At 44.1% G+C, this 23,092-nt stretch overlaps 1 protein-coding gene across 6 annotated transcripts in view; it reads right to left on the bottom strand.

Moving 5' to 3' along the window:
• The window catches only part of DLGAP2 (DLG associated protein 2), a 2,662,056-nt gene that overhangs the window by 63,382 nt on the left and 2,575,582 nt on the right, over positions 1–23,092 (bottom strand). For all 6 annotated transcript variants that reach the window (XM_069606086.1, XM_069606087.1, XM_069606085.1 and 3 more), the window contains one exon: positions 15,269–15,421. In XM_069606086.1, the coding sequence (XP_069462187.1) occupies positions 15,269–15,421 (153 nt within the window). The remainder of the gene's footprint in view (positions 1–15,268; positions 15,422–23,092) is intronic.

The raw sequence follows: 23,092 nt of genomic DNA, 5'->3' as shown, positions 1-23,092 counted from the left end.
GGTTTCCCAGGCTTTTATCAGGGAACTTGTCTCATTTTTATCGCTGATCCCATGAATTTCATATGCTGGTTCCGGTGTACTTACATTCATTTTTCTTAAGAGTGACATTGATTTCCATAGAACTGTACTTTGTAGAGAGTCGAGAGCCAGTTCGTTTCGAATCTTGATAATTGAAATATATTTGGGTAGCCTTAGAACCTTTCTCCAAAATTGGCCTTCTAAATAAGGCCATATTCTGTGATCTAAGTTCCAGGCAGTTTCAATACCATAGGTTAAGGCTGGTATGACTTTTAGTTGGTAGAATTCACGTACCGGCAACATTGTGAATTTACCATAGAGACTATGCAGTTTTGCCGCTTGTAGTGCAAATGTCAATGTCCGTTGGATTAGGTCCTTTGCCCATCCCCATTCTCTTATCGAAGTGTTGAATAGGATACCCAAGTATCGTATTTCTTTTGTTTTTTCTATCTGATCCGCGGCGATCGACCACGTGAAACATTTGTTCCTTTTTTGTGTTCCTGACTCAAATTACATGACTTTTGTCTTTGCTGTATTGATAGATAGTTTATTTAGAGTGATATACTCATCTCGGGTTGTTAGAAGCCTTTGGAGGCCAATCCTGGTTTGGTCCGCTAATATTATATCGTCTGCATATGTGACTCCTCTTATTTGTTGGCCGTTGATCTTTGGCGGGAAACAATTGACTTGTTTTAGTGCGACTGGAATGTCAGCAATGAACAATTTGAATAGTAACGCAGCGAGAGGACATCCTTGTTTGACACCTGTGTTTGTTTCTATGGGGGCTGTTAAGTCTCCCTGCTGATTTGACTGTATCCTGATCGAGGTGTTTGCATGTAGAACAATGCTAGGTTGTAAAATTTCTTCAGGACAAGCCCAGCTCCTTAACTTCTTCCACAGTAATTCTCGATTTATCGAATCGTAGGCTTGTTGCATGTCTACGAACGCTAAATGTAAGTTTCTTTTTTGTTTTAGCGCTTCAAGCTTTAGTAGATTCAGGATTGCAAGGTTAACTTCGGTCCCCACCCCTTTAGTGAAACCTGTTTGTCGGTGGTCTAGGAGATTTGATTTTATAGCCCAACTTTCTAGTTTCTGCTGGAGAAAGGATGCCATTATCTTGCCGATCGTGTCTAACAGAGCGATCGGTCGGTAGTTGTTCGGATCTTCATATAGCCCTTTTTTATAGATTGGCACTATTATTGCCGTGGTCCATGAATGTGGCAGTTTTTTTTCCTTTGTAATATGTTTGAATAGGATCTCAATAAATTTTGCCCATTCAGTTCCGTTCTTTTTCAGCAGTTCTTTCCTGTCTTTGCCTCAATTTCATTTATTTGTTTGCTTGACGCAAGTTGCAACGTCTTCGCCGGGCCTTTGAACATCATGTTACTAATGCCATCAGGGTCGGCGGCGGAGTTTTTTAATTTTGAGATTTTATTGAGTATGTCATCAAACGTTTCACTTGTGGCCCATTCCACTTGAATAACATGGTTATCCTTTATGGTGCTTTCATCATTAATGAAAAAGAGCGTGGAAAAATGATTTATCCAAGAGTCTTCAGCGACCCCGTTTAATTGCCTTACATTTTGGCAAAGGGTCTCATTGTTCAGTATAGGCCAGATTTCTCTTGAATTGTGGGATATAATTAGTTTTAGCATTAGGGCTCCTCGTTCTTGGTCTCTCAGTAAGGCAAAATAATTTTTCCAATTTCAGTATCTTTGTTTTCTTTTTTTTATCAAGATGGAAGTCATGGCGCTAGAGTTTTGCTTCAATTTCCTTATATCTGTCCATAGTTTCTTTTTTTCTATGTCAATCGTTTTACTCCACTTATGTTTATGTTTTACATTTTTTCTTTTTTGACCGCCTTGTAGGAGTTGGAATTGCATCAACAATGGAATGTAATTTGTCTGTAGAGCCATCTCAGCATCATTAGATCGTATTAAAGTTGTCATTTTTGTTATTTGTTTTCTGTTTATTCGTAGCCGGTTACCTGCTTCATTTATTTCTAGTTTTCCATCAGGCATTTTTTTAGCGATATTTTGTTCAGTTGCCTAATGTAGCACTAGGGAGTCGTGGTCACTTCTTGTCGTTGTAATTGTTGTTAGATTCAGGACTTGGTCCCACACATATAGGGACACCCAGATGTAGTCCAGTGTTTTATGTAGACCCATGTTATGCCACGTAGGGTGAGGTGGAAAGTCACCCTTTACATTTCCATTTGTCATGACGCAATTTCGTATGGCCATTGCTTGGATCCAACTTTTACATCTTGCCGAGGCAATTTGGCTTTTGTCATAACCTTTGTTTGAGTAAGGTAGTGTGTTGATTAGATCAGCAAGATTTAAATCACCACATATGATCAACTTTATATTCTAGTTGACCTTTATCTATTATAGTTGTTATTGAGTTGATAAATTGTTTGGTTGAGATCTTTGCCAGATTCCAATATACGTTAATGATCAATGTGTGTTTTAGTTTTGATGTTGTATTGATTTTTTGTCATAACACTTTTCGTTGTACAAAGGGTTTTGTATCGGTTGTATTTATCACGTCCCACCCTTTTCCTTGTTTGATCATCGTAATGAGTCCAGAAAAAGGTCTCCCTAGCCTGTTTTTGACTGCATCGTTCACTAGAGTGAGATAACCATCTCGCATCGGGGTTTCTCGTAGCCACGTTTCTTGTAGGCATATAAATAGATTTCTGTCTAGGTTAAAAGGGCGCTCATTAAAGAGATGTGCATATCCCCTTGTATTCCAGGAAATCACTGTTGAACAGTCGTAGTTGTTCTCAATTCATTGCTATGCTTGGTTTCTTTCAGTTCTTCTCGCGGGAATGCAGACTTTTCTTATCCGGTCACCTTTGTTACTTGCATTGCCCGGATTCATCGAGAATTTCATCGCTTCTCTAAGTTTCAGTCTGGCTAGATCTTTAGTCGTTTCATCACATGAAGATATATAACTGTCGTTTGTGACATGTTTTGGAAAAGACTTTTCTTGTTTTACTTCGAAGCCAAAGAACAACAATTCCTCAGAGGCCTTGAGTATAGCCTGGCGTACCGCATGAGATTTTATGTGTAGCAATACTATGTCAGTGCAAGACTCAGACACATATTCCACGATCATAATGTCCTCTGTAGTTATGGTCCGGAGAGACGGAACACTCTGGAGCAATTTTAGGACATTTCTGCGGTTTAGATTCATTTAATCATTGTCTGCGAGCACATTCTCTAATCTCAATTTGCTCATGGCACCCTGGTCCTCTTTTGTTGGTTCTTGAGCTCTGATTTTTGTTATTTTTGATCTTTGGGCTGCTGTATATTTCGGATTTGGATTTGAGCCATCATGTGCTGTTGGGGCAGCTCCACCTGACGTGGGTTTTTGGTTCTTCCAGTTACAATGGGCGCTGTGACTATCAGGACTTGAGGACTGTGCTGGATTCCTTCTTCTTTGACCATCCAAGGAAGTTAAACTCGAGACCAAATTCAATTTTAAGAGCTCATCTTGTTTTCTTTTTTCGATTCTGTCTTTGCGGCGGGTCCATTTGGTCAGATGTAACATCAGGTGGTTCTCTTTGATTTTGATCACTGCTATGCGTCGTTGTCTGATTGCATTCGTCAGCTGGACTTACTGAACATGTTGAGAGGTCAGCAAGGTCTATTGAAGATCCTGAGGAATGGGTTGAGCAGGCTCCAGAGTCCCGACGTTGATGTTTTTTCGGGTTGCCCTTATCAAATGTAGAGGACACGTTTATGTCATTTAGTGTTTTTTGCTTTTGCTTTGATTGCACCGTGGAATTTACGTGCCCCGGTCGAATCGTTAAATTTCTTATACATTTTCTGGAGCTGGTAGTTTGCTTCTTTGCAGTGGTCTTTTTGTTGTTTATTTTCTTTCCTGTCTTTGCCTCAATTTCATTTTTTTTTTTGCTCGACGCAAGTTGCAACGTCTTTGCCGGACCTTTGAACATGTCAAATGTCTGGTAGACTCGTGCCTGTCAGTTTCGCACCCGGTACATATTCCGCTGGTTTTATTTGAGTAGCTGGTGACTGAGGCTGTGATGTTACAAGTGGAGTATTTCTCTCCTTCACTTGCTGGGGGGCTTTTCTATTTGTCGCCTCAGCCACTGTTTTGTTATTTTTTTCGCTGACTCCTAGGACGCCATCACTTGCATCAACTAATGGCCCAATTTTTTGTTGTGTTTGGGTGTGTACATTTACTGTGCAATTTTTGTGGTAGCGTGACGGTCGACCTGACGACGCAGAGCTATCCCGGACTTCAGCATGCAATGAGCCAACTGTGGCTACGTTTTCACACTTTTCTTTGTGACAGAGCCATTTCATGCATTCCAACACCGCCTCCATCAAAATTCCTTTTTCTTGGTTGTCTCGCATCGCGAGGTCACTTAACCTTGATTGCCATGCGGCCGTTTGTTCTGCTTCTCTTTCCAAGCGTAATAATAATTGGGTATTTAGGGTTTCCATTTTATTTAGTTTGTCGTTTACATTAGTTAAAATGGCGCCCTGTGTTGTAATCCCCTCACTAAGTGATTCATATAACTTGGTAAAAGGGATAAGGGCTAAAGAGGTGGCCGCTAAGACGTTATTGTGTATTTGTATCGCTGCTGCCATAGAAATGTTTGGTTTTGAGGAGTCTTTAGTTTTTTCGTCATTGGAGGTGACACCACGTTGGTCAACCTGCTTTTTTTCATGAGTGCTGGCTCCAAGAGTCGTCTCCAACATGCTTGGGTTCCGTTTTTTTTTTGGAGTAACTATTTGAGCATATGATAACTCTTCTCCATTGTTTGACAAAATTGAAATTGAATTTTTGCGAGATGAGTATCGAGAAGCACCTTTTTCTGAATTTGCCAGGGTATGTAGCTCCCAGTCATCCTACTCCCACGTCTTTCCTTTTTCTTCAGTTTCAAATGAGCTTCTGTTAGTTTGCATTTCATGAGCTCGAAGTCTTCTGTTAATCGTTGCATTAAGCGCGCTTCTCGCGCTGCTTCTTCATGCATAGAGTCATTGATATGGTCTTGCATGATGGATTGACCTGAAAGTGGTAAATCGAAGTCCTTATCCTCCGCTTGTGCAGGCTTCGAGTTTTTTGTAGTCAGGTCTTAAAATATCTGCTCCGATTGATCCGGGAAATTAACATCATTGCTGTGTGATGTTTTTGTAGATAGATCGTGCCTTCTTTCGTAGTCCAGTTTCCATTTAGATTTTGCTATCATGGCTCGCCGCTCGAAAATGCTGGTCTTTGGTGCTGCTTTTGTCAGAGTGAGTGGCGTGCTCCGTGAAACCATTTGAACTCCTTTTGTTATTTCAGGAGCATCAAAGATTTCAATAGAAGTATGAGCCTCCTCGCCGCAGATTGATCCGTTTCAAAAACACTTTCTGTGGTGTTGTGGTCAGCTGTTTCTTTTCCCACAGGACTTTTATCAGGTTTAGATCGTGAGGGGGACAGAGCGGCAAAGTCTCTGTCGGATCCGTCTAATGACGGAGATTGCGTCCGCACACTTGCGTTTTCGCTTGGATCAGGACCTTCATGGATTTTATTTGACACATCTCGTGGGAGGCTGCCGTGAGTACATTTAATTGAATCTGGAACTGAGTTTTTAAGTGGCGACAGCTGTAATTGGGGGTGAATTGTCGATGGCTTTTCAGCGCCAGTATTATGTGTATTTAAGAGAGAACTTGAGTCGCAGTCCACAGAGTGCTCCGACTCCCAGAGTGTCAAACTCGACGGTGCTAGCGTCGCGAGGCGCTGGATCCATAGCTCTCAACTCTCACGCTTTTGGCGGGTGTCACCCGCCTTGTAAACAGCTGACTCACCCGCCAAGCCTCCAGCACGTCCATTCATTTCAATGGGCGTCTCACCCGCCAAAACTAAAATCGGGTGTTTTCACCCGCCTTCGCGACCCAAATGGTTGAGAGCTATGCTTCTTCGTCTGGCTCCTTGCGCCTTTCTTTCTCTACTTCTCCCCCCACGGTCTCCAGTGAGAGCACTACAGTGCTGCCCACTAGAATCTCGGTACGAGTTTTGTTGGGGGTGCAGGTGGAGCTGATGGTATTAATGTCAGGGAGCGTACTAACTTTACCATTTGTACCTTTCAATATACCAGCAGTTTGAGGTTCAATTTGTGGTACATGGGGGACATTGTGATAAGTGTGCAGGGCGGATTATACCTCGATGTTTTTTTAACTTTTAGGCGAGTTTGTGGACCGATTTCTTGCATACTCACTCACCTCGCCTCGCCTCTCCTCCTCGCCTGCAGACTGCAGACTGAAATCTGCCTAACTCCGCGCGCGCTCTGCGCTTGATCAGAGTTTTTAAGGGTGCTTGGGCTTATTTTTCTTAAAGCACCAGCACCGTTCTGGAGATAATAACAAAACCAAGGACGAACACAGTAGCTGCAGCTCCTCTCTCTCCAGCAGGTAACTGCAGACTGAACTCTGCCGATGCCAGATTGATTCATTCATTTTGGTACTTGTAAAGCGCGCCTAACCCCGAGGCATCTGGGCGCTGATATTCTCAGGTTACATGTTGCAGGAATATACTTAATGGGTACAGGTTGTAGGAATCCGTTACATACATATGACATGTTCATGGGAACAGTCTGATTCACATAGATTACGGACATTAAATTGGATGTGTCATCATATTATGCCCATCATATTATTCATAGGTCTGAAGTTGTGGATTTTCTCGAGTGCACAGAACATGTGCCCGTTTCTCTGCAGGTAATGTGTATATCTTGCTTTCAGTGCATTGGTGTGTGTGTGGCCTGGTCACTACATGTAAGTATGTATGGTGATGATTCATCTGTGCAAGCATGCATTTCTGGTGCCCATGATGCCTGCTTGAAGTCGAATGCATGTGTACCTAGGCAGAGGGTAAGACCCGTGTGCAGTGATTTTCAGATAATTGGCACATTGTGAGCACATTTATATGGAACTGCAGCCACCTACCAATGGAATTTCTATAAGTAATAGGTTTTTTCATGACGCGCCTCAATGCAGGACTCCAAGTCCGGCCTCTAAGCACAGGACCGGGAACGGGAATCGAACCTGTGATGCTCGAGCTGTGTTGTTTCCAAGACAAGCACTTTGCCTCTGTGGTATCCCCTCTGTGCTATCCTCTTTGCCAATGTTAAAATAAATACCCTCCCTCCAATTCATATACTTGCTAGCCCCTCCCCTACCTCCTGCCTCCCCAGTTATTTAGTATATCTCACTGTTGTATTCTTTGATCTAATTATTTCTTTTAAATATCCAGCTTTCTTTGACTTAGGACTGGTGTCATAAGCCTTACGCATAACAGTGTTCATTTCACAAAAATAAATGTAAGCGAGATGTGTCATAATTTTATACATGAAATCTAAGTCTCTCACATTGGCAATTAGGTCCAGCACTTCCACACTAATGTTTATTTCATGACGGCGACTTCAAACTAAGTAGCCTGATTCGAGGATTGACGAGCAACATTCAGCTGTACACACAATGCATTCTTGGACTAGGCCTCTTTCCACTCAGGCTCGACAGCCCAGAATTAGTTTTTTGGTATTTGACCTCTGGCACAACGCCTGGACAGAGGCGTAGACATGGTAGGGCCTGAGCGGCAAGGCCCACCCAAAATCTGTAAATGCCCACTCAGCAAAACTGTGTGGGCATTAACAGATGGTAATGTCCCAGTGTTGGACCCAGCAACATTACATTCAGGCCCCACTTGTTAGACAATCCTGGCTACGCCTCTGCGTCTGGATATGCCCAAGCGATTTAACCACCCACTTTCCTAGATTGCCAGAGTACATTCTCACGCCACTCATGTACGAATCCATCAAAATCTGCTGTGGACACAAATTACAATGATCAGAACATATTGGGCCATACGCTCCTCTCTCTCTGGACTGCCATGCACCCATGCCACCACAAAACACTCTCACCCTGCTCCATTACCTGCCCCCTCACCCTTGCTTTGTGACATCGTTTTTTCCTGGCTCCTTTCTCGTCCTATAACCTTTCCCTGATATTCCGGCAGTAGAGTTCGGTCTGGAATCCACGGGCGGAGTCACAGGATGAAAGGCTGAGCCATCCTGACCAGGAATGGACCATCTGACCTTACAAGCAAATGCCTGTCGGATCTCTTTTATGGACATCTTCAAAGCTTGTGTTAATGCGGCTTGCTGGCTCTGTAGATGCTGGGTGTGGGACACTTTGTCCTCCTGTGCATAAATGTACAGCAATCTCTTCTCTGTTGGCATCACCGCTGAATGCTAACTTTCATACACATGGGAATTGCCCATGTCTTGTGGATTGATCCAGATGTTTCGATCGCTTTAGATTCCGAGGATCAGATACAATAACCCTGTCCTACTTCCAACTACACGCGTACCTTCAGGAGACAGCATTGCTTTGTGAAACACCTGCAGACAGTTCCCTTCGTTACTGAAGATTAATTAAGCGTGTGCCTCTAGAAGGAAAGGAGTGGGGGCTTCTCTAATCTGCGTGTTCTTGATTCTGTTGGAAAATAGAGCATTGCTCCACAGCCCCTGGCCCCCAAGATCCTGTGCCGGCTTTATGCGCCCACCAATATTTTCATCGCTAGTTTGAGATGGCGTTAATCCTCTCATTCAGCAAGAAGAAGCGTAACATTCAGGCCGTTGAGAAAGTCTTAATGTTGCCCAGAGGTTCCCTGCAGCCTTTGCTGCTCCTCAAGGTCTCATGTTCAGAATACCCTATGATGGCTTTGCGTGCGCATTCCTGTAACATCCTTTGCTTCAAAGATGCCCATGTGTCCATGCCATCACAATGAGTGACCGTGAAGGAATAGGTAATACCCCGACTGTTATCATTTTCTGGGGTGGTATATGCATGCTCACTATTCCTTTTCATGCTTAAGACATTAGTGATACAGACTATACTTTTAGCACATACAGTCTGCCTCATTACGACCCAGGCGCTAAGTGGTTAACGGCGCCGTAAAAGGCTGCAGCGCCGTTAACCACTTAGCGCCTTACTACGAAGTCCCTTTGCAGGACCCGACCTGAACGGCTGGTCTGGACCAGCCGTTAAAGTAGGGACCCGCAAAGGGACCTCGCAGGCAATACCGGTACCGCAATTTGCGGTACCGTAATTGCCGTCTTCCCCATTGCCATTGAGCCCTATGGGGCAAAATGGGAATGGGGAAGGGCCATGGTGAAATGGGGAAATACCGCACCGCCAATCTTGGAATGGGGCGGTATTTCCCCATTTCACTATGGCGGACTCGTTACAACACCGGCACCAATCATGGTGCTAATAGCACCATGGTTTAGCGCCGGTGTTGTAATGAGGGCCAGTATCTTGAATGCTGAGTTATTGTTTTTCATAGAGCCATTGTTCATTGCAGGTTCATGGTTGGTACCAGGAGCAGATTTCCAAGACATAATGAAGGATTGCATGCTCAGGGCTGTTCCCAGGCTCGTGAGTGGTTATCTAGGGCAGCTTTCCAATGCATGATTCATGATTGCATGCTCATGACTGGCTATGAAAGACATCTTTCAAATGCATGTTTCAGGAATGCAGGCTCGTGAGTGTTTATCTAGGGAGGCTTTCCAATGCATGATTCATGATGGCATGCCCATGACTGGTTATCAATGACATGCTTCAAATGCATGATTTTGGAATGCAGGATCGAGAATGGTTGTTCAGGGCAGCTTTCCAATGCATGATACATTTTTAGGCTTATGACTGATTACCAATGACAGTTTTCCAACCTATGGTTCATGATTTTAGGCTCATGAGTGGTTGCGTAGGGTAGATTTCAAATACAGCTTGCATTATCTTGAACTTTTTGATCATTATGTCGGGCATTGGTTTCATGCACATTTATGATTTGTGGCTATTATCACCAAAAGAACATACAGGAATATTTTCTTAGAGTCCACAATCTAAGGACATTTAAGCAGGGAATGTTTACAGAAATTATTTATTTTACTATGGTGTTTAATTTATCATTTTTGCCTCGGTGGAATAGCATGAATTCAGTTTCTTGTTAATGTTTCATTTGTTTTTTAAAGTTCTTGATTTTGTTTTTTTAGCCTCCGTCCTAATCAAATTTCTAATGAACTAGTGACCCAGGTACAGCTCAGGGAGCCCACCACTTTTGTATTGTTCACTTCATGATAAAGTGGGTTGACAATCTGGAGCAGGTACCTGAATATCAAGTGGAGGTGATTGAATTTCTGGAGCAGGTGATTGAATATCTGGAGCAGGTGGCTGAATTTCAGGTGGAGGTGATTGAATATCTGGAGCAGGTGGCTGAATTTCAGGTGGAGGTGAGTGAATATCTGGAGCAGGTGGCTGAATATCAGGTGCAGGTGATTGAATATCTGGAGCAGGTGGCTGAATTTCAGGTGGAGGTGATTGAATATCTGGAGCAGGTGATTGAATATCTGGAGCAGGTGGCTGAATTTCAGGTGGAGGTGATTGAATATCTGGAGCAGGTGGCTGAATATCAGGTGCAGGTGATTGAATATCTGGAGCAGGTGGCTGAATATTAGGTGGAGGTGGTTGAATATCTGGAGCAGGTGGTTGATGGATTAAAGAAAAGGAAGACGGCGTTCCATGTGATGTCGTTGAACATCAGGCAGAGGTGGTTAAATATTGAGAGGAGGCGTTGATGGAGGTTAGCTGGAGGGGAAAGGAATATCAGGAGCAGGTGCAAGAAGGAAGCTGAACATAAAAAGGGGGTGGTGTAAGTGATCAGCTTTTGAAGAGGAGGAAGGTGAAAAGGGAAAGAAGTTTGGGCACAGCAGAAAAAGGAGTATAAAGGTCAAAGTCGGAAAGGTTCAAGAGGGTTCTTTTTCTCATTAAAGGGGATTGGGGAAAGACCTTGATTGGCAGGGGTTCAGACCTGAGGTGGGAGGAGGAAAGAGAGCATTGTGGAACACTCTCATGGTGAGTCAGCCGAGCAGTGAAGTAGCCAAGTGTGCAGAAGGGACAGCTCGAGATCCAGGGAGTGGAATGTGGCAGTCCTAGAGAGGAGTCCATTGTGACAAAAAACCTTAATGCCATCAGACGCTCACTACAACTTCTTGCCACCTTGTGCTGCATAGAAGGCACGTAACCACTAGAAAAATTCAAACAGGCAGAGTCTGGAATTTAGTCCGACATGGGGGTAGAACAACATCAAGACAATGCACAGGGAGCCAGCCCCTTTTGGACTTAGGACTGAGAAAGCAAGAACAGGTTTCAGGAATCCCCCAGAAACCCACAAATAAGGATGAACGAAAAGGGTCCAGGAACCCCGTAAATCCACAACATTGGGTTGGGAATCCCATAAACCTTCCGTTGGGGACCAAGACTTGTAAAGGGTGGTGAGAAGGCCAGTTCTGCAAGAGAGTTAAAAGGTGTGCTGACTGCTGTAGCTTTAAGACAAAGGCCATGCCCCCTATCTACTCCAAGACAGGGCACTGTCTGCAATCTAATGACTATTCTCCTCTTGCATTTCTTTAAATTGCTCCTGTTATTCGTGGTTTGGTCCAACCAGTGTAATTCCGCACACAATACCATTGCTCATAAAATTATGTTTTCCATCATCCTCATGGCAGCTCATATAACCCTAACAATATCTAGTGCTAGTAGGTATGATAGGTCACGCTACTGTAGAAAAGACAGGAAGGTTTATAGGCCGTCACCGCCCACTGTCTGGTTTCAGCATTCTCCTCATTGCTCCATGTTAGAGATGCAGAACATTGTGGTCTGGGATGGAAGTCAGGCCTAATTATCTGTAGATAGTAATGATATTCCTGCTGAAATATAAACTCTGTAAAATCACGGTTGGTATTTTGCGGTAGGCCTCCTGCCCGCTAGAGAAGTGCTAAAAATAACCTTTTACATCCTAAAAGAACACAACTCCAATTTGGACACGCTTCCCAATTAGGTTTATATATATATTTTTACATTTTAGCTAATAACATCTGATCAATTATGCATGCATTCCTCAGCTGATATTAACAATCCGCTTTCTGTCCTAGATGGGTGAGGAAAATGCTTTGAGTGTGGAAAGATGCTGTGTATGAGCTGGAGAAGGATGCTGCGTCCTCCGTGACACCTGGTGGTTGCACTCAGTGATTCTCTTTTAGAGGTGAGCAGGGCTTGAGTGGATCCTCTTCTGTTACATGCCACTACAGGTGTTGTGTCCTCACCTGGGCTCTAGGAGGTACTGTGAGCCAGGGCTCCAGAAGTTCCACATTTGTCATACTGTAGTTGGAGACTTGTCAGCCTCAAGGTTATAGGGGAATTTCGGTGGCTCACACTGAGCTCTGCAACAACAGGGCTCCAACCCTTGGGGAATTGCAACAGACAGGAGACCCACTCCACTCAATGATGAGAGGGTTGTTCAGCCGGCCTGGAGATGGGTCAGGCAGCTGGCATGCTCTGGAGATAGAGCAAGAACCCTTTATATAAAGTATTCTTCCTCCTCAAAGTACCTTTTGTAATTGATCCTGAAAGAATTAAGACCACCCCTCTGGAATGCATAACCCAAGAAGCAGTAAAACCCGGTGTTTGGTTTTAGGACATCTTTGAAATTAGTAAGGACATTTGGACCCATCTTGAAACCTAGTTGAGTTTGTGTTGCAGGTGACTGCGCCACTCATAAAACACACGTTATTAGACTGGGCTCCAGAGAGTAGGCCAGGTGAAGTGCAGCAGGCATGGTTAGTATGAATGGAAACTGAAACTTGAGCAGCTAAACATGTCACTGGTATCTGGACTAGAACATTGATTAGCAACATTAAGTGGGTATCATCGGAATCAATCAAGTTAATTTTCAAATTCAGAGTATGAGTGATTGCTGAGTTTGTACAATTCTTCTTTATAAGGAACCTGAGTCTTTTAAGAAGTGATAACCTTCTTCACCTTACCATTAGAATTAACTGGAAAACAAGACATGTTCGTTCAAGCCTGGTGATGGTATAAATCACACTGGACATGTTTCATTCGGGGCTTTCTGCGATGAAGTGTGGTTCATGATCATAGAAGGATGAAGGGACTCCGTGTGCCAGACCAAGGGGCAAAGCCGCAGCAAATCTCATGGGGGCCAACATACTGTAGGCAGCGCGGGGTGCCTGGACAGTGGAATTCAAGGGTTCTCTTCTGCAAGAGACAGCGCCTCCTGTTTTAGTTCTTTTAATAAACAGCCTCAGCTCACTTCCTTTTATTTCATTATATTAGTGTGAGGTTCAAGAAGCGCTGTGTGAGCAGTGTGCCTTTAGAGTTGGGGACATGTCATGCTGTGCCCCGTAATCGTTCTTTAATTCTGAGGCCATACGCCACCACCAACAGCATCATGATTAGAAGCACCACCCAGACAGAAGCACTTTCAAGGTGCTTTCGAAACCTCGCTGAGAGTGGAACACAGACTACAGCAGGATCCTACAGGTATTTTGATAAACTTTTCACTTTCCTATTTTAAATGATATCCTCGCCCACCTTCCTTGTGACAGTCCTTACTCTATGACTCAATGGGGTGAGTCCTGAAACAGGACACAGGTGTTTCACAAGCCCTGCAATGAAATCTTTGCTCTTCCCATTTTTTAAACTCCTCCCCAAGCTCGGTATAAACCAACCTCTGACTCAGTGAGACCTCCTTCCAAAATTCAATGTCCAGTAAATCGCCTACTCTTTTCTGGGGTTGGGATTGTCAGTCAGTACTCATGCATCCAACTGTCTAGCCAGGCTGCTTAGTTTCTCAGGGCCTGCATTTAACTTCCGACAGATTCTCCAGGGTGTTGTTTTTTTCAGGTGTCCTGATTGGAAAAGGTTACATCTGGAGAAAGGAGTACATGCATTGGATACATTCTATTGTTGACACTATGCTGTTCATAGTTTTAACCTGTTGCATATTCTTAGTTGGTCCCTTAGTAAGTGCCTGGGCTCTATCTCTTACACGCCTTTTCAGTAACAGAGGAGGCTGTCAGAGGCTTCCTTGGAGCGACAGCCAATGGCTCTCAGGGCCTCTGTGGAGTTGTTTACCACGCTTCTCAAGACACAATTGACATTTTCAGAACTATTAGCCCAGTGTCTCTGAGCTGCTGTTTATCCTTTGAGCTATATGCCTATCAGAGCATAAATACCAAAGCAAGACCTGCATGTGCTGGCACTGGTTATATCTCTGGAAGGATTTCTACCAGCCATCTGAGTCCCTTCCTCTGATGCCGCCATCTTGTTTTCTCATTGGCTCACAGCCTCTTCCTGTTCCCTCCCATGGCCCCTCATCCACCCGTGCCCCAAAGTCACGCCACACCCCTTACTAGACTCTCGCCTCCCCCACCCTCTTATCTGCTGGCCCACTGCTTCTGTTCAGGTTGCTGTGCTCCGTCCCCATCCTCGGCACCCGTCATCAAAATAGAAAAGAAACTTAGTCCCTTTACTTTTTGCTATGGCACCGGCCATCTTGTTTTTTGTCACCGGAGACTGGACGTGCACAACACACACAGAGCCCATCTCCTGAGAAACAAAAAAAAAACATTAAAATGATTTGCATCCCAAATAGAGCCCCGCGGTTTGAATGGCTGTCCTCCGCACATTAGGGTGTGCATAGGGCCAGTAATGGCCCTGGGCCCTCACCGAGGCCCTCGTGTAGGCTCAGGCTGGCGGGCCTGTATGACCTCCGACACAGGAGCAATACCTGTATTGTTTTGAGCCCAAGTCTTCTCCATTACAGTCCCTGGCATCCCTCCCTGCGAAGAACCACTGCACTTTTAAACCACTTGGTAATGATATGATATGATATGGCATTTATAACGTGGCTATATACGAAATGGGAGGTCTATGTGAGTCAGAGGTTCTTTAATACCAAGCTGCGTAGAGGAGTTAAACAAATTGGAAGAGCAAAGCTTCTTTAGGGGGCGTGTGAAGCAACTGTCTCATACAGAAAGGACTTTGACGAGGAAGATTTGAACTTGGAATAATAAAGATTAGCGATAAGTCTACAGGCCATTATGTAACAGGCCGTTTATTATAAGAACATAACTGCAAACCACTCTGTATATTTCTGTCATTACGAATGCCCCTTCTTTCGGTTTGGCAGACAGGAAGTGACCTGCATACAGTTAAACTTGAAATAGATGTGGCCTTTCATGTCACGGAAGAAAATATGGTACAGTAATGCACAGACATGTTTCCTATTGGCACTGAGCTCACTCGCTGCAGGAGGCACATGCATGGGGGATAGCTAGAGAAAGAAGCATTCGATAAGCGAAAGCACTCACCTTTTTCTCTGGCGACTCTATAGATTTCCAGTCACTGGCTTTTAGCTGGTGCAGTTTCTCAAACTTCATGCTGACATCCTCAATGGAGAGCTGCAGCAAATCCCAGAAGCCTGCGAGGTCTTGGGAAGTCGGCCTCGGCATGGCACTGGGGTCCTGTAAAAAACGAAAGCGTTAGTAGGCGTTCCCCCAACATGTTATGCAGCACAGTGGCGGTTCAAATCGTATTCCTCTCAGCTCAGGGGCAACGCGTTTGTCTGGTGAAGCAAGATAACACGGGCCAACGCAGGTTCGATTCCCGATCCTGCGCATAGAAACCACTGCACAACGCAAGGTATGTTTTAGTTTGGCCCCGTTCTAATCATCCTTGATGATTGATTTTTTACCCCATGTGGTATTGGTCCATGGAGACAGTGCAAGGGGTGGGAAAGGGATGTTTTGGAGGGGCCATACCCCACAACATAAAATTATAGGTAGGCACCCAAAAGCGTTCCTTCCACCGTGGGTTCCAAGTGATGTCATAGAAAAAAAGTTTTGGTTTACTGACCTTGCCTACCAGAGGAGACTTTGAGGCAATAACTAGAATATATGACTCTTATTGATAATAAATTAAAGTTTTTTGAGCAGGTACCACTAATAGTTCAGAGCCAATTACATTAAGCCTCGGATTGGCATTTGGTGTGCACCCAGGGCTGGACTGGGAACTAAAAGAGGCCATGGAAATAATTACTGGGGACTAAAAGAGGCCCTGGAAATAAAGTTCAAAGTGGCCCTATATGACACATTTTCAGCAAGCCCAATGCTTTTCCTATGAGAAAATGTGGAAATACCACAGAAAAGAGGCCCAGGGTGCAGAGGCCCACCGGGAAATCTCCAGAGTTCCCTAAAGGCCAGTCCACCCCTGTGTGCACCAAAAGCCCGAATTGCACTGTTTCAGGACTTGAATATATACAAAAACTGGAGGTAGGCCACCAGCGTTGGTACCACCTTTGTAGTGTTAACTGCTGTTCAATAAATTAGTAAATAGTTAGATCCTGTATAATTCATTTTCTTAATAGTGTCTGTATTGGTGTTTCCCTTTCACCATTGCTAAAGGGACAGAACCTCCAGCCAATGAATTTCGCACTTAGTGTCTGGCAGTTTTCTGTTCCTGTGTCTTTGGAGTAAAGCAGATTCACACAAGATTAGACACTTCTGGGAACTTCAGTTGCGGGATCGGAGAAGGAGGTGTGTTCACCGGTGCCATTGTTTCCTCTGGTGACAGAATCATCCTTGATGATGGACACTGAGTCTGACATGCATCTGATCATTCACTGCATTGAAACATTCCAGATCAAATAAGTCCAAGAGCTGGGCGGTAGAAGATCTGATAACTTATATCAAGCAGAATGGTATCATTGTGAAAGCAACTAAGTGCTACCGTACACTCATAGAAACAAGGGGCAACAAGTGTGACTCCCTATTGTCGGTCAGGCCAGGAGTGTGTCTTCAGAAGAGTTCTAGTCGGAAAATGACATCACACTCGACTGTAACAAAATATTATAGCAAGGTTGTGATGTCACAGTGGTTACTTCCAGAACCAGCTTAGGGAATAATTCTAGCTACTACTAATGTGCTTAGGTGAAGGTATCATTAGTTGTACATATTGCATTCTTTTGAACTAACTTCCCTCGACAATGGACAGCCTTTATTTGATAAGGAGACGGGTATGATAATATTGTTGTTAAGTACATAGTTGAGCCGGGGTATATTGCGTTGTACCACTTATGTTGAATTACAAATCAAGTCTTTAAGTGTGCAGAATTTTATTGAACCACATACAATATTTTTCGCAACACATTATAAGCTGCATATTACCATTGATGCTGAAACAATGTTCAGAGTGGGGGTGCTGGCTGGTTTCACATTTTTAAAAAAATGACCAACATCACCTAGCCACAATCATAGGGGTTGGGAACAATCTTGGTACATCTTAAGTAGCCAGGATATTAAATGAAGTAACAGCATCAGCGGAGGCGTGGGTGGAAGTGGGTTCAATTTAGGACATTTTTTGAAACATGGCATCCAGTGGTTAATTTCGAAGCAAATGTTTCCAAACAAATATTTAAAGTGCGATAATGCAGAGTATAGCCATTTTTAGAGAGCATGTTGTGTACCAATATTTTTTCTCAGTGATGATAAATCATAAGAAACAAAGATGGCAGCTCAGTCAAGGTTTTACTAGTCGAGAACCCAGTTCTAACCAATTTAACCAGGTGAGTTTGGCGCGCATTGTGCAGTTTCCCCGTCTCTATCGCTCCCCCATTCTGTCTCTCTGCTCTCTCCTTCCTTGGTTCTCTCCATCTCCCCTATTTACTCGAACTGCTACTCTATCACCTAGCCTACCTCTTTTTTCAAAGCCTGGAAGGAAAAAGTTCAAAAAACATCTCCTGGCCTCCAATCCAGGCCTGCCCATCGCTGACACCTATGTCAACGCTTCTTCCAGGAAGCCGGCCACAGACATCTTCTTTGCTGCTCTCTCTCTGGCCCTATGGGCTCCACACATGGTCTCAGTCCTCTTCCCTTTCTCTTCGCCACCCGTTAATGGTAGAACCAGATGGAAAGTATTCTCTGCATGCTTTCCATCCTCTAGGTGCATCATTAATGTCTATCAAAACAGCACTGTCATGGCCCAGGGATCTCAGCCCAAACTCCTCCTTCTTGATAGGTGTCTTCTGTCTCTCATCAACCTCCTCCTTCTCCTGCCACTCCTCTGTATGCCATCCCTCTTGCGCCTTCTCCACCACCAATGGGTGACTTCCCTGTACCCCTCGTCTGAAGACTTTCAAAGGTGGCAACTGGCTTCACCTAGCTACCCTCAACTCCCGCTCTGCTGTTAAACACTCTGATATCTGTCTCCGTCTTGAAGACTTTGACCTTGACCTTGTGGGATGTTTCAACCCACGCATCCAAGCACTGCAAGATCACCGTGCATTACTGGCAGCGGAAACATCATAATGGCCACCGGAAAGCATGCTGCTCGCAAGAAATCATCCCAAAATGGGCACTAAAAATCTGAAAGATAGGTTGCCATCTTCTTTTGCCTCTGTCAGTGTTAATAAAGGAGACCATTGCCAGACCCCATGCTTCGGCTGCACACAGAGCAAAATCAGTGCAAAGGAATATAGAGCTGTTCAAAATCCGTTTTGATGTCAAAAATTGCTAAAATCATGGCTCAACAAAACCACTAAAAAGGTCCCACCTCTTTGTTGGAGGGTCAACATCATTCTCCCGCAAGAATCTACATGAATCTGAGGTCCACAGAAGTGTATCTATATTTGAACAAAGTATATTTTGAGGATTGCTTACTGGAAAAACAGCTGTCAAAAATAGGTGCAGTACCGGTGCTTGCCACCGACCGGTGCTGGCGATCTAAATTCTGACAGGAGACCTGTGTTTCAGAGGCTAGATATGCCAAGCAAGAGAATTCCATCAGAATGCCATATAGAGTGCCACACATTGATTTAATCTGGAAAGAGACTTGATTAAAGATATGTTGCTTATTTTCAGTTTATAATGTTATATTTTTTCCATAAGGAACTCTATTGCAATTGATCAGAACAGTAACCTGATGTAGCTAAAACTTCAAAAGGCTTGCTGTCCCCGGGAATCCTTCACATCTGGGGACTCCACACCAGAAGGCAGGATATCACATGGTCATGTTGATTAAGAGGGAGGAGATTTTCCCTGCAGCCTGGAGTAAGGAACAATGGGGGCTTTGGGATTAATAGAATATGCTGATTTGAGGTGTAACTGTCAACACTGCTCTGGGAGAAGCAAGACATATGACCATCTGACTCACCAAGCTTCTAGGGGTGGGCCAGACTGGTTTGTGGATTTCATATTGCACCAAATATATGTTTAAGGAAAATGCTTCTAAAATATTGTATCAAGCTGACAGAAATGTACAATTTTGAGATTCTTAAAATGACACCTTCACTCACGGTTTAAGATTAAGCTGGACGCCGTGTGATGTTCTGAGGCCAAACCCCGGGATTTATTGTATTGTAGACACTGTGTTTATGCTAGAAAAATGAAAACTTACTGTAATATGCCCAGAGAGGGTGTGCACATCCGTGTAAGATTCGGTGCAAAACCAATATTGCGAAACCCACTAAAATCGCGGATAAGTTGTCATTTCTGAACCCAAGCTCTTAGAAAGATCAGGGTTAAACAGAGAACTTTCTTAATTAATATGTGATATGTACATGTATTCTCAACAACTTGTGTATCTGGGAAGCATGTTTGATTATGAAAAATTGATTTTCTTGAGAAACCAAAGGGGACTGTTCTTTCCTTCAGCCATAAAGATGATACCTGATGAATCATTCTGACTCACTACCCCCTTCTGCAGTCAGAGGACAGTAAATCCTTTAACCTATCAGGATCCTCAGAGGGTTGGGCATAGAAAGGCAGCCTCCACACCCCCTTTGAGAACACATAAAAAGAGACTGCTGAGACCCAGATAGACACACTCATTTTTCCACTACTCATCGATTCCTGCACAGCACGCTGCCCGACCATATCCAGACAAAGAATCCAGACTCCTGAGGCTCCAGATTCCAGACAGACTCCAGAACCAAAACTCTAGAACCCAAACTCTATAACCTTGGAGAAGCTGAGGCCTAATCCACAAGCTGAACTCTTCTCAGCAGGCCTCAGAATCCAGCAACCTAACCAAATTATTCAACAGCCTTGCCGTGCTGTTTGCTTCTATCCCAGAACCCCGTGCCAGAACCGAGATCCAGAGAAAGCAGAGCTGTATACAGAACCCGTCAGATCCAGTTCAAGAGGCTGACCAGACCAGACTGCCGTGCAGTGCTGAACGCAGAACCTAGAGGGCCTGAGTCCTGTCCGGTGGCGAGAGAACCGCAGCCCGAACCCTTTGACCAGATCTTTGACGAGGCGCATTCCCTTCCAAAAACTAGGAGTGAGTATCTATTCTAAAACTGTGCATAGTCATCTCTTAGTCTAAAGTAATCTTATCCCATCTATTTCAACCTGTCCAGAACTGCATAGAAATCGTGTGTCCATTCTGTGATTTCAAATCTGTAAAAGCGTCATCTGTCATTCTGAAATCTTGATTTTATTTTTGAAAATCTTCCTCCACAAAAACGTCCGTATCTTTTAAACCGCACGTCCTAGAAGCAAGATTTTACTGTCATTTTAAAGCTAAGATCCTCAGCTTTCCAACAAACCCAAACGACATTCCAACTCCTTATAGTTTTTCCATAATCACGATATACGCACTCGGAAAAAGTGCCACGAATTGAAAACTAGCTCAATTTCACCACATGTTAAAAATAGCTGTCTTTTGCTTGCAACTGCTCAATTTCGTTTTCAACCTGATAATCACCCATGAGCCATTGCTAGTGTTGACCTGTACCAATTCAAAGTAACTATCACCTACCCTGAATCTCCTTCAGTGAATTAAAATCACTTTTAGCATATTTTTCACTTCATTGTAATCACATTTAAAAGTATTTTTGCCTGTTTAAAAGCATAGCGGTTTTCTCTAAGCTTGCTCAGGGGAACTGGAATTTGAACTATATTTTGATTGTATTCCTGAAAATTGTGTGCTCTCCTTTCCATCCCTTCATATTGCATAAAGGGGGGAGTGAGTTGTCACAAGGGAAAAAGTGATCACATTATCTCTTGTTGAAACCATATCAAGTTTATTTCTGTGCTGCATTCTTTCCCATCTTGCTTTCCTTGAACCATAAAAGTATTCTCTGCTACCTTATCCTTTCTATACCAAATCCTCATTGATTAGAGTGTGCTCTTGTAATATTACCCATTGTTGATCACTATTATATTCATAAGTGTGTTATCAAATATTATGTTTCATAAAAGTGTGATATATATATATATATATATATATATATATATATATATATATATATATATATATATTGTTTAATTCTTCATATAAATCTTTTAATTTGCAAAACAAACCTACTTCTTGGCTCACTGAGGTCAGGGGGATTCAAAGAGAGGGGCGTTATATAAGGGTTCATCATCCAGATTTAAGAACTTGACATACAAATATATAAATAAGGGCTTCCATTGGGCATCCCAGACTAGGCATTGAATTAGTTGGATTGCTGGATTGAAGTCACTTACAGAGTGGGGGCTTGTAACGGGATGTCTGGATTAGACCTACCACTTGTCCAGCTCAATACAGTGTGCTAACTGATAGGATACATAAATCCTGTTGGATCACCACGCTGTGTTACGCGGTAAAACCACCCTCAAAAATGAACACTCTCAGGAAACGGTCTGTTTTGCAAGATAAAATACAAACTTCTGTAAGTCAGGAAGGAAATCAATTTCCAGAATGACGACATAGGTAGATATCAAAATAGCCAGAGAGCACCTCTTACATAAGCTATTTGTGAGAGGCGAATGGACGGAGCAGGACCAGAATGTGTGGTTGCAGGCAATCACACAACAGGTCACTGCAACTGAGTTACATATCTGGAGAGATCAGGGTCCCTTACATGTGGCCCTGAGTGAGCTATAAATGTCCCCTAAGGCCAAGGATGAGCACAACAAGATTGTCAGGATAGCGGCATGTTTATATTTATATATGGGAGCCATACAGCACAAATGTGCTGAAGGCCAAGATCTGGCAAGTAGGCAGCTGATGGCATTAGAGAAGGCCCAATCTGACCTGGACTCTTCTGAGCAGAGGCTGCACAGGAGCCAGGAGTCAGAAAATGTTAGCAGACAGTTTATCATTAAATTAAAAGAGGACATGGGTATCCTGCAACAGGAAAGGGCAGACCAGGATACCAGAATTCCGGCCTTGAAGAAGGAGCATCAAGAAGGTTTGGACTCCCTACTGCAGAGCCAGAAAAAGCTGGAGCAACAAATAGATTTCAACAGGGCATGCACAAAGCAGTTAGCCACCCTGCAAAGCCAATTGGATAAAGAAAAAGAGGTGAGCAATAAATTGATTTTGAAAGACCTGGATACCCAGGCGGAGTTTGATGAAGAGCACCAGAAAGCTGGTGCCCTTCAAAGGCAGAGGGACGACCTGGCGGCACAGATGCAGGCTGTTGCTCAGGAAAGGGACACCTTAGGCCAGGAAGTCTGCCACTTAAAAAGGCAAATGGAAGAAAATCACCTGGCCCTCGAGGGACTGAGTGACCTCCAAAAAGAGCATCAGAACTTGTTAGAGCACACCAAGAGGGTGGAAGATGATCTGGCAAGAAAGGAGCAGGTCAGTAGGGATGGGACTCAGGAGGTAACCCTCCTGCAGCAAAGACTGGCCCAGTACTCCAGGACCAACCAGGAAGCCTAGAGAGAGAATGAGGCTCTCTGCCAGCACAATGATAGGCTCCAGCAACAGGTAGCCACGCAGGAGAGACTGATAGAGTCTAGTAAGGCCTTGATTGAGGAACTGAAAGCACAGGCTCTTGCAGGGCAACAGGGAGCAGGGGCTGATAGTGATGAGGTTCGCTGGGAAAGGGAAACACCTGAGCATAACCTCAGGAGCCCTAGTACCAGAGGCCTCCATCTCTCCCAGTCCCTGGACTATGCCACCCCCATGTCCCCTGGTGCGCATGAGCCCAGGGCCACAGGGATGGCAGATTACTATCCAGTTAGGAGTATGGGACTCATGTACCAGTGCCTCCCAGGAATGGATGGGCAGGCATCGGGGTATGGGAACCCAAGTACAGTGCAATTTAGTGGGGAACCCCCAGGAGAGTAGGCCCACTAAGGGCATCCTGAAAACCTCTGCCCAGTGGGGGGGGTACCCATCAAATCCTGGCAGCAAGGAGG

Source organism: Ambystoma mexicanum, chromosome 4p (assembly GCF_040938575.1).
Source record: "Ambystoma mexicanum isolate Mex_15411 chromosome 4p, UKY_AmexF1_1, whole genome shotgun sequence".
Classification (NCBI taxonomy): domain Eukaryota; kingdom Metazoa; phylum Chordata; class Amphibia; order Caudata; family Ambystomatidae; genus Ambystoma; species Ambystoma mexicanum.
The sequence above is the reverse complement of the archived record's forward strand: the minus strand, read 5'-3'. Positions and strand labels throughout refer to the sequence as shown.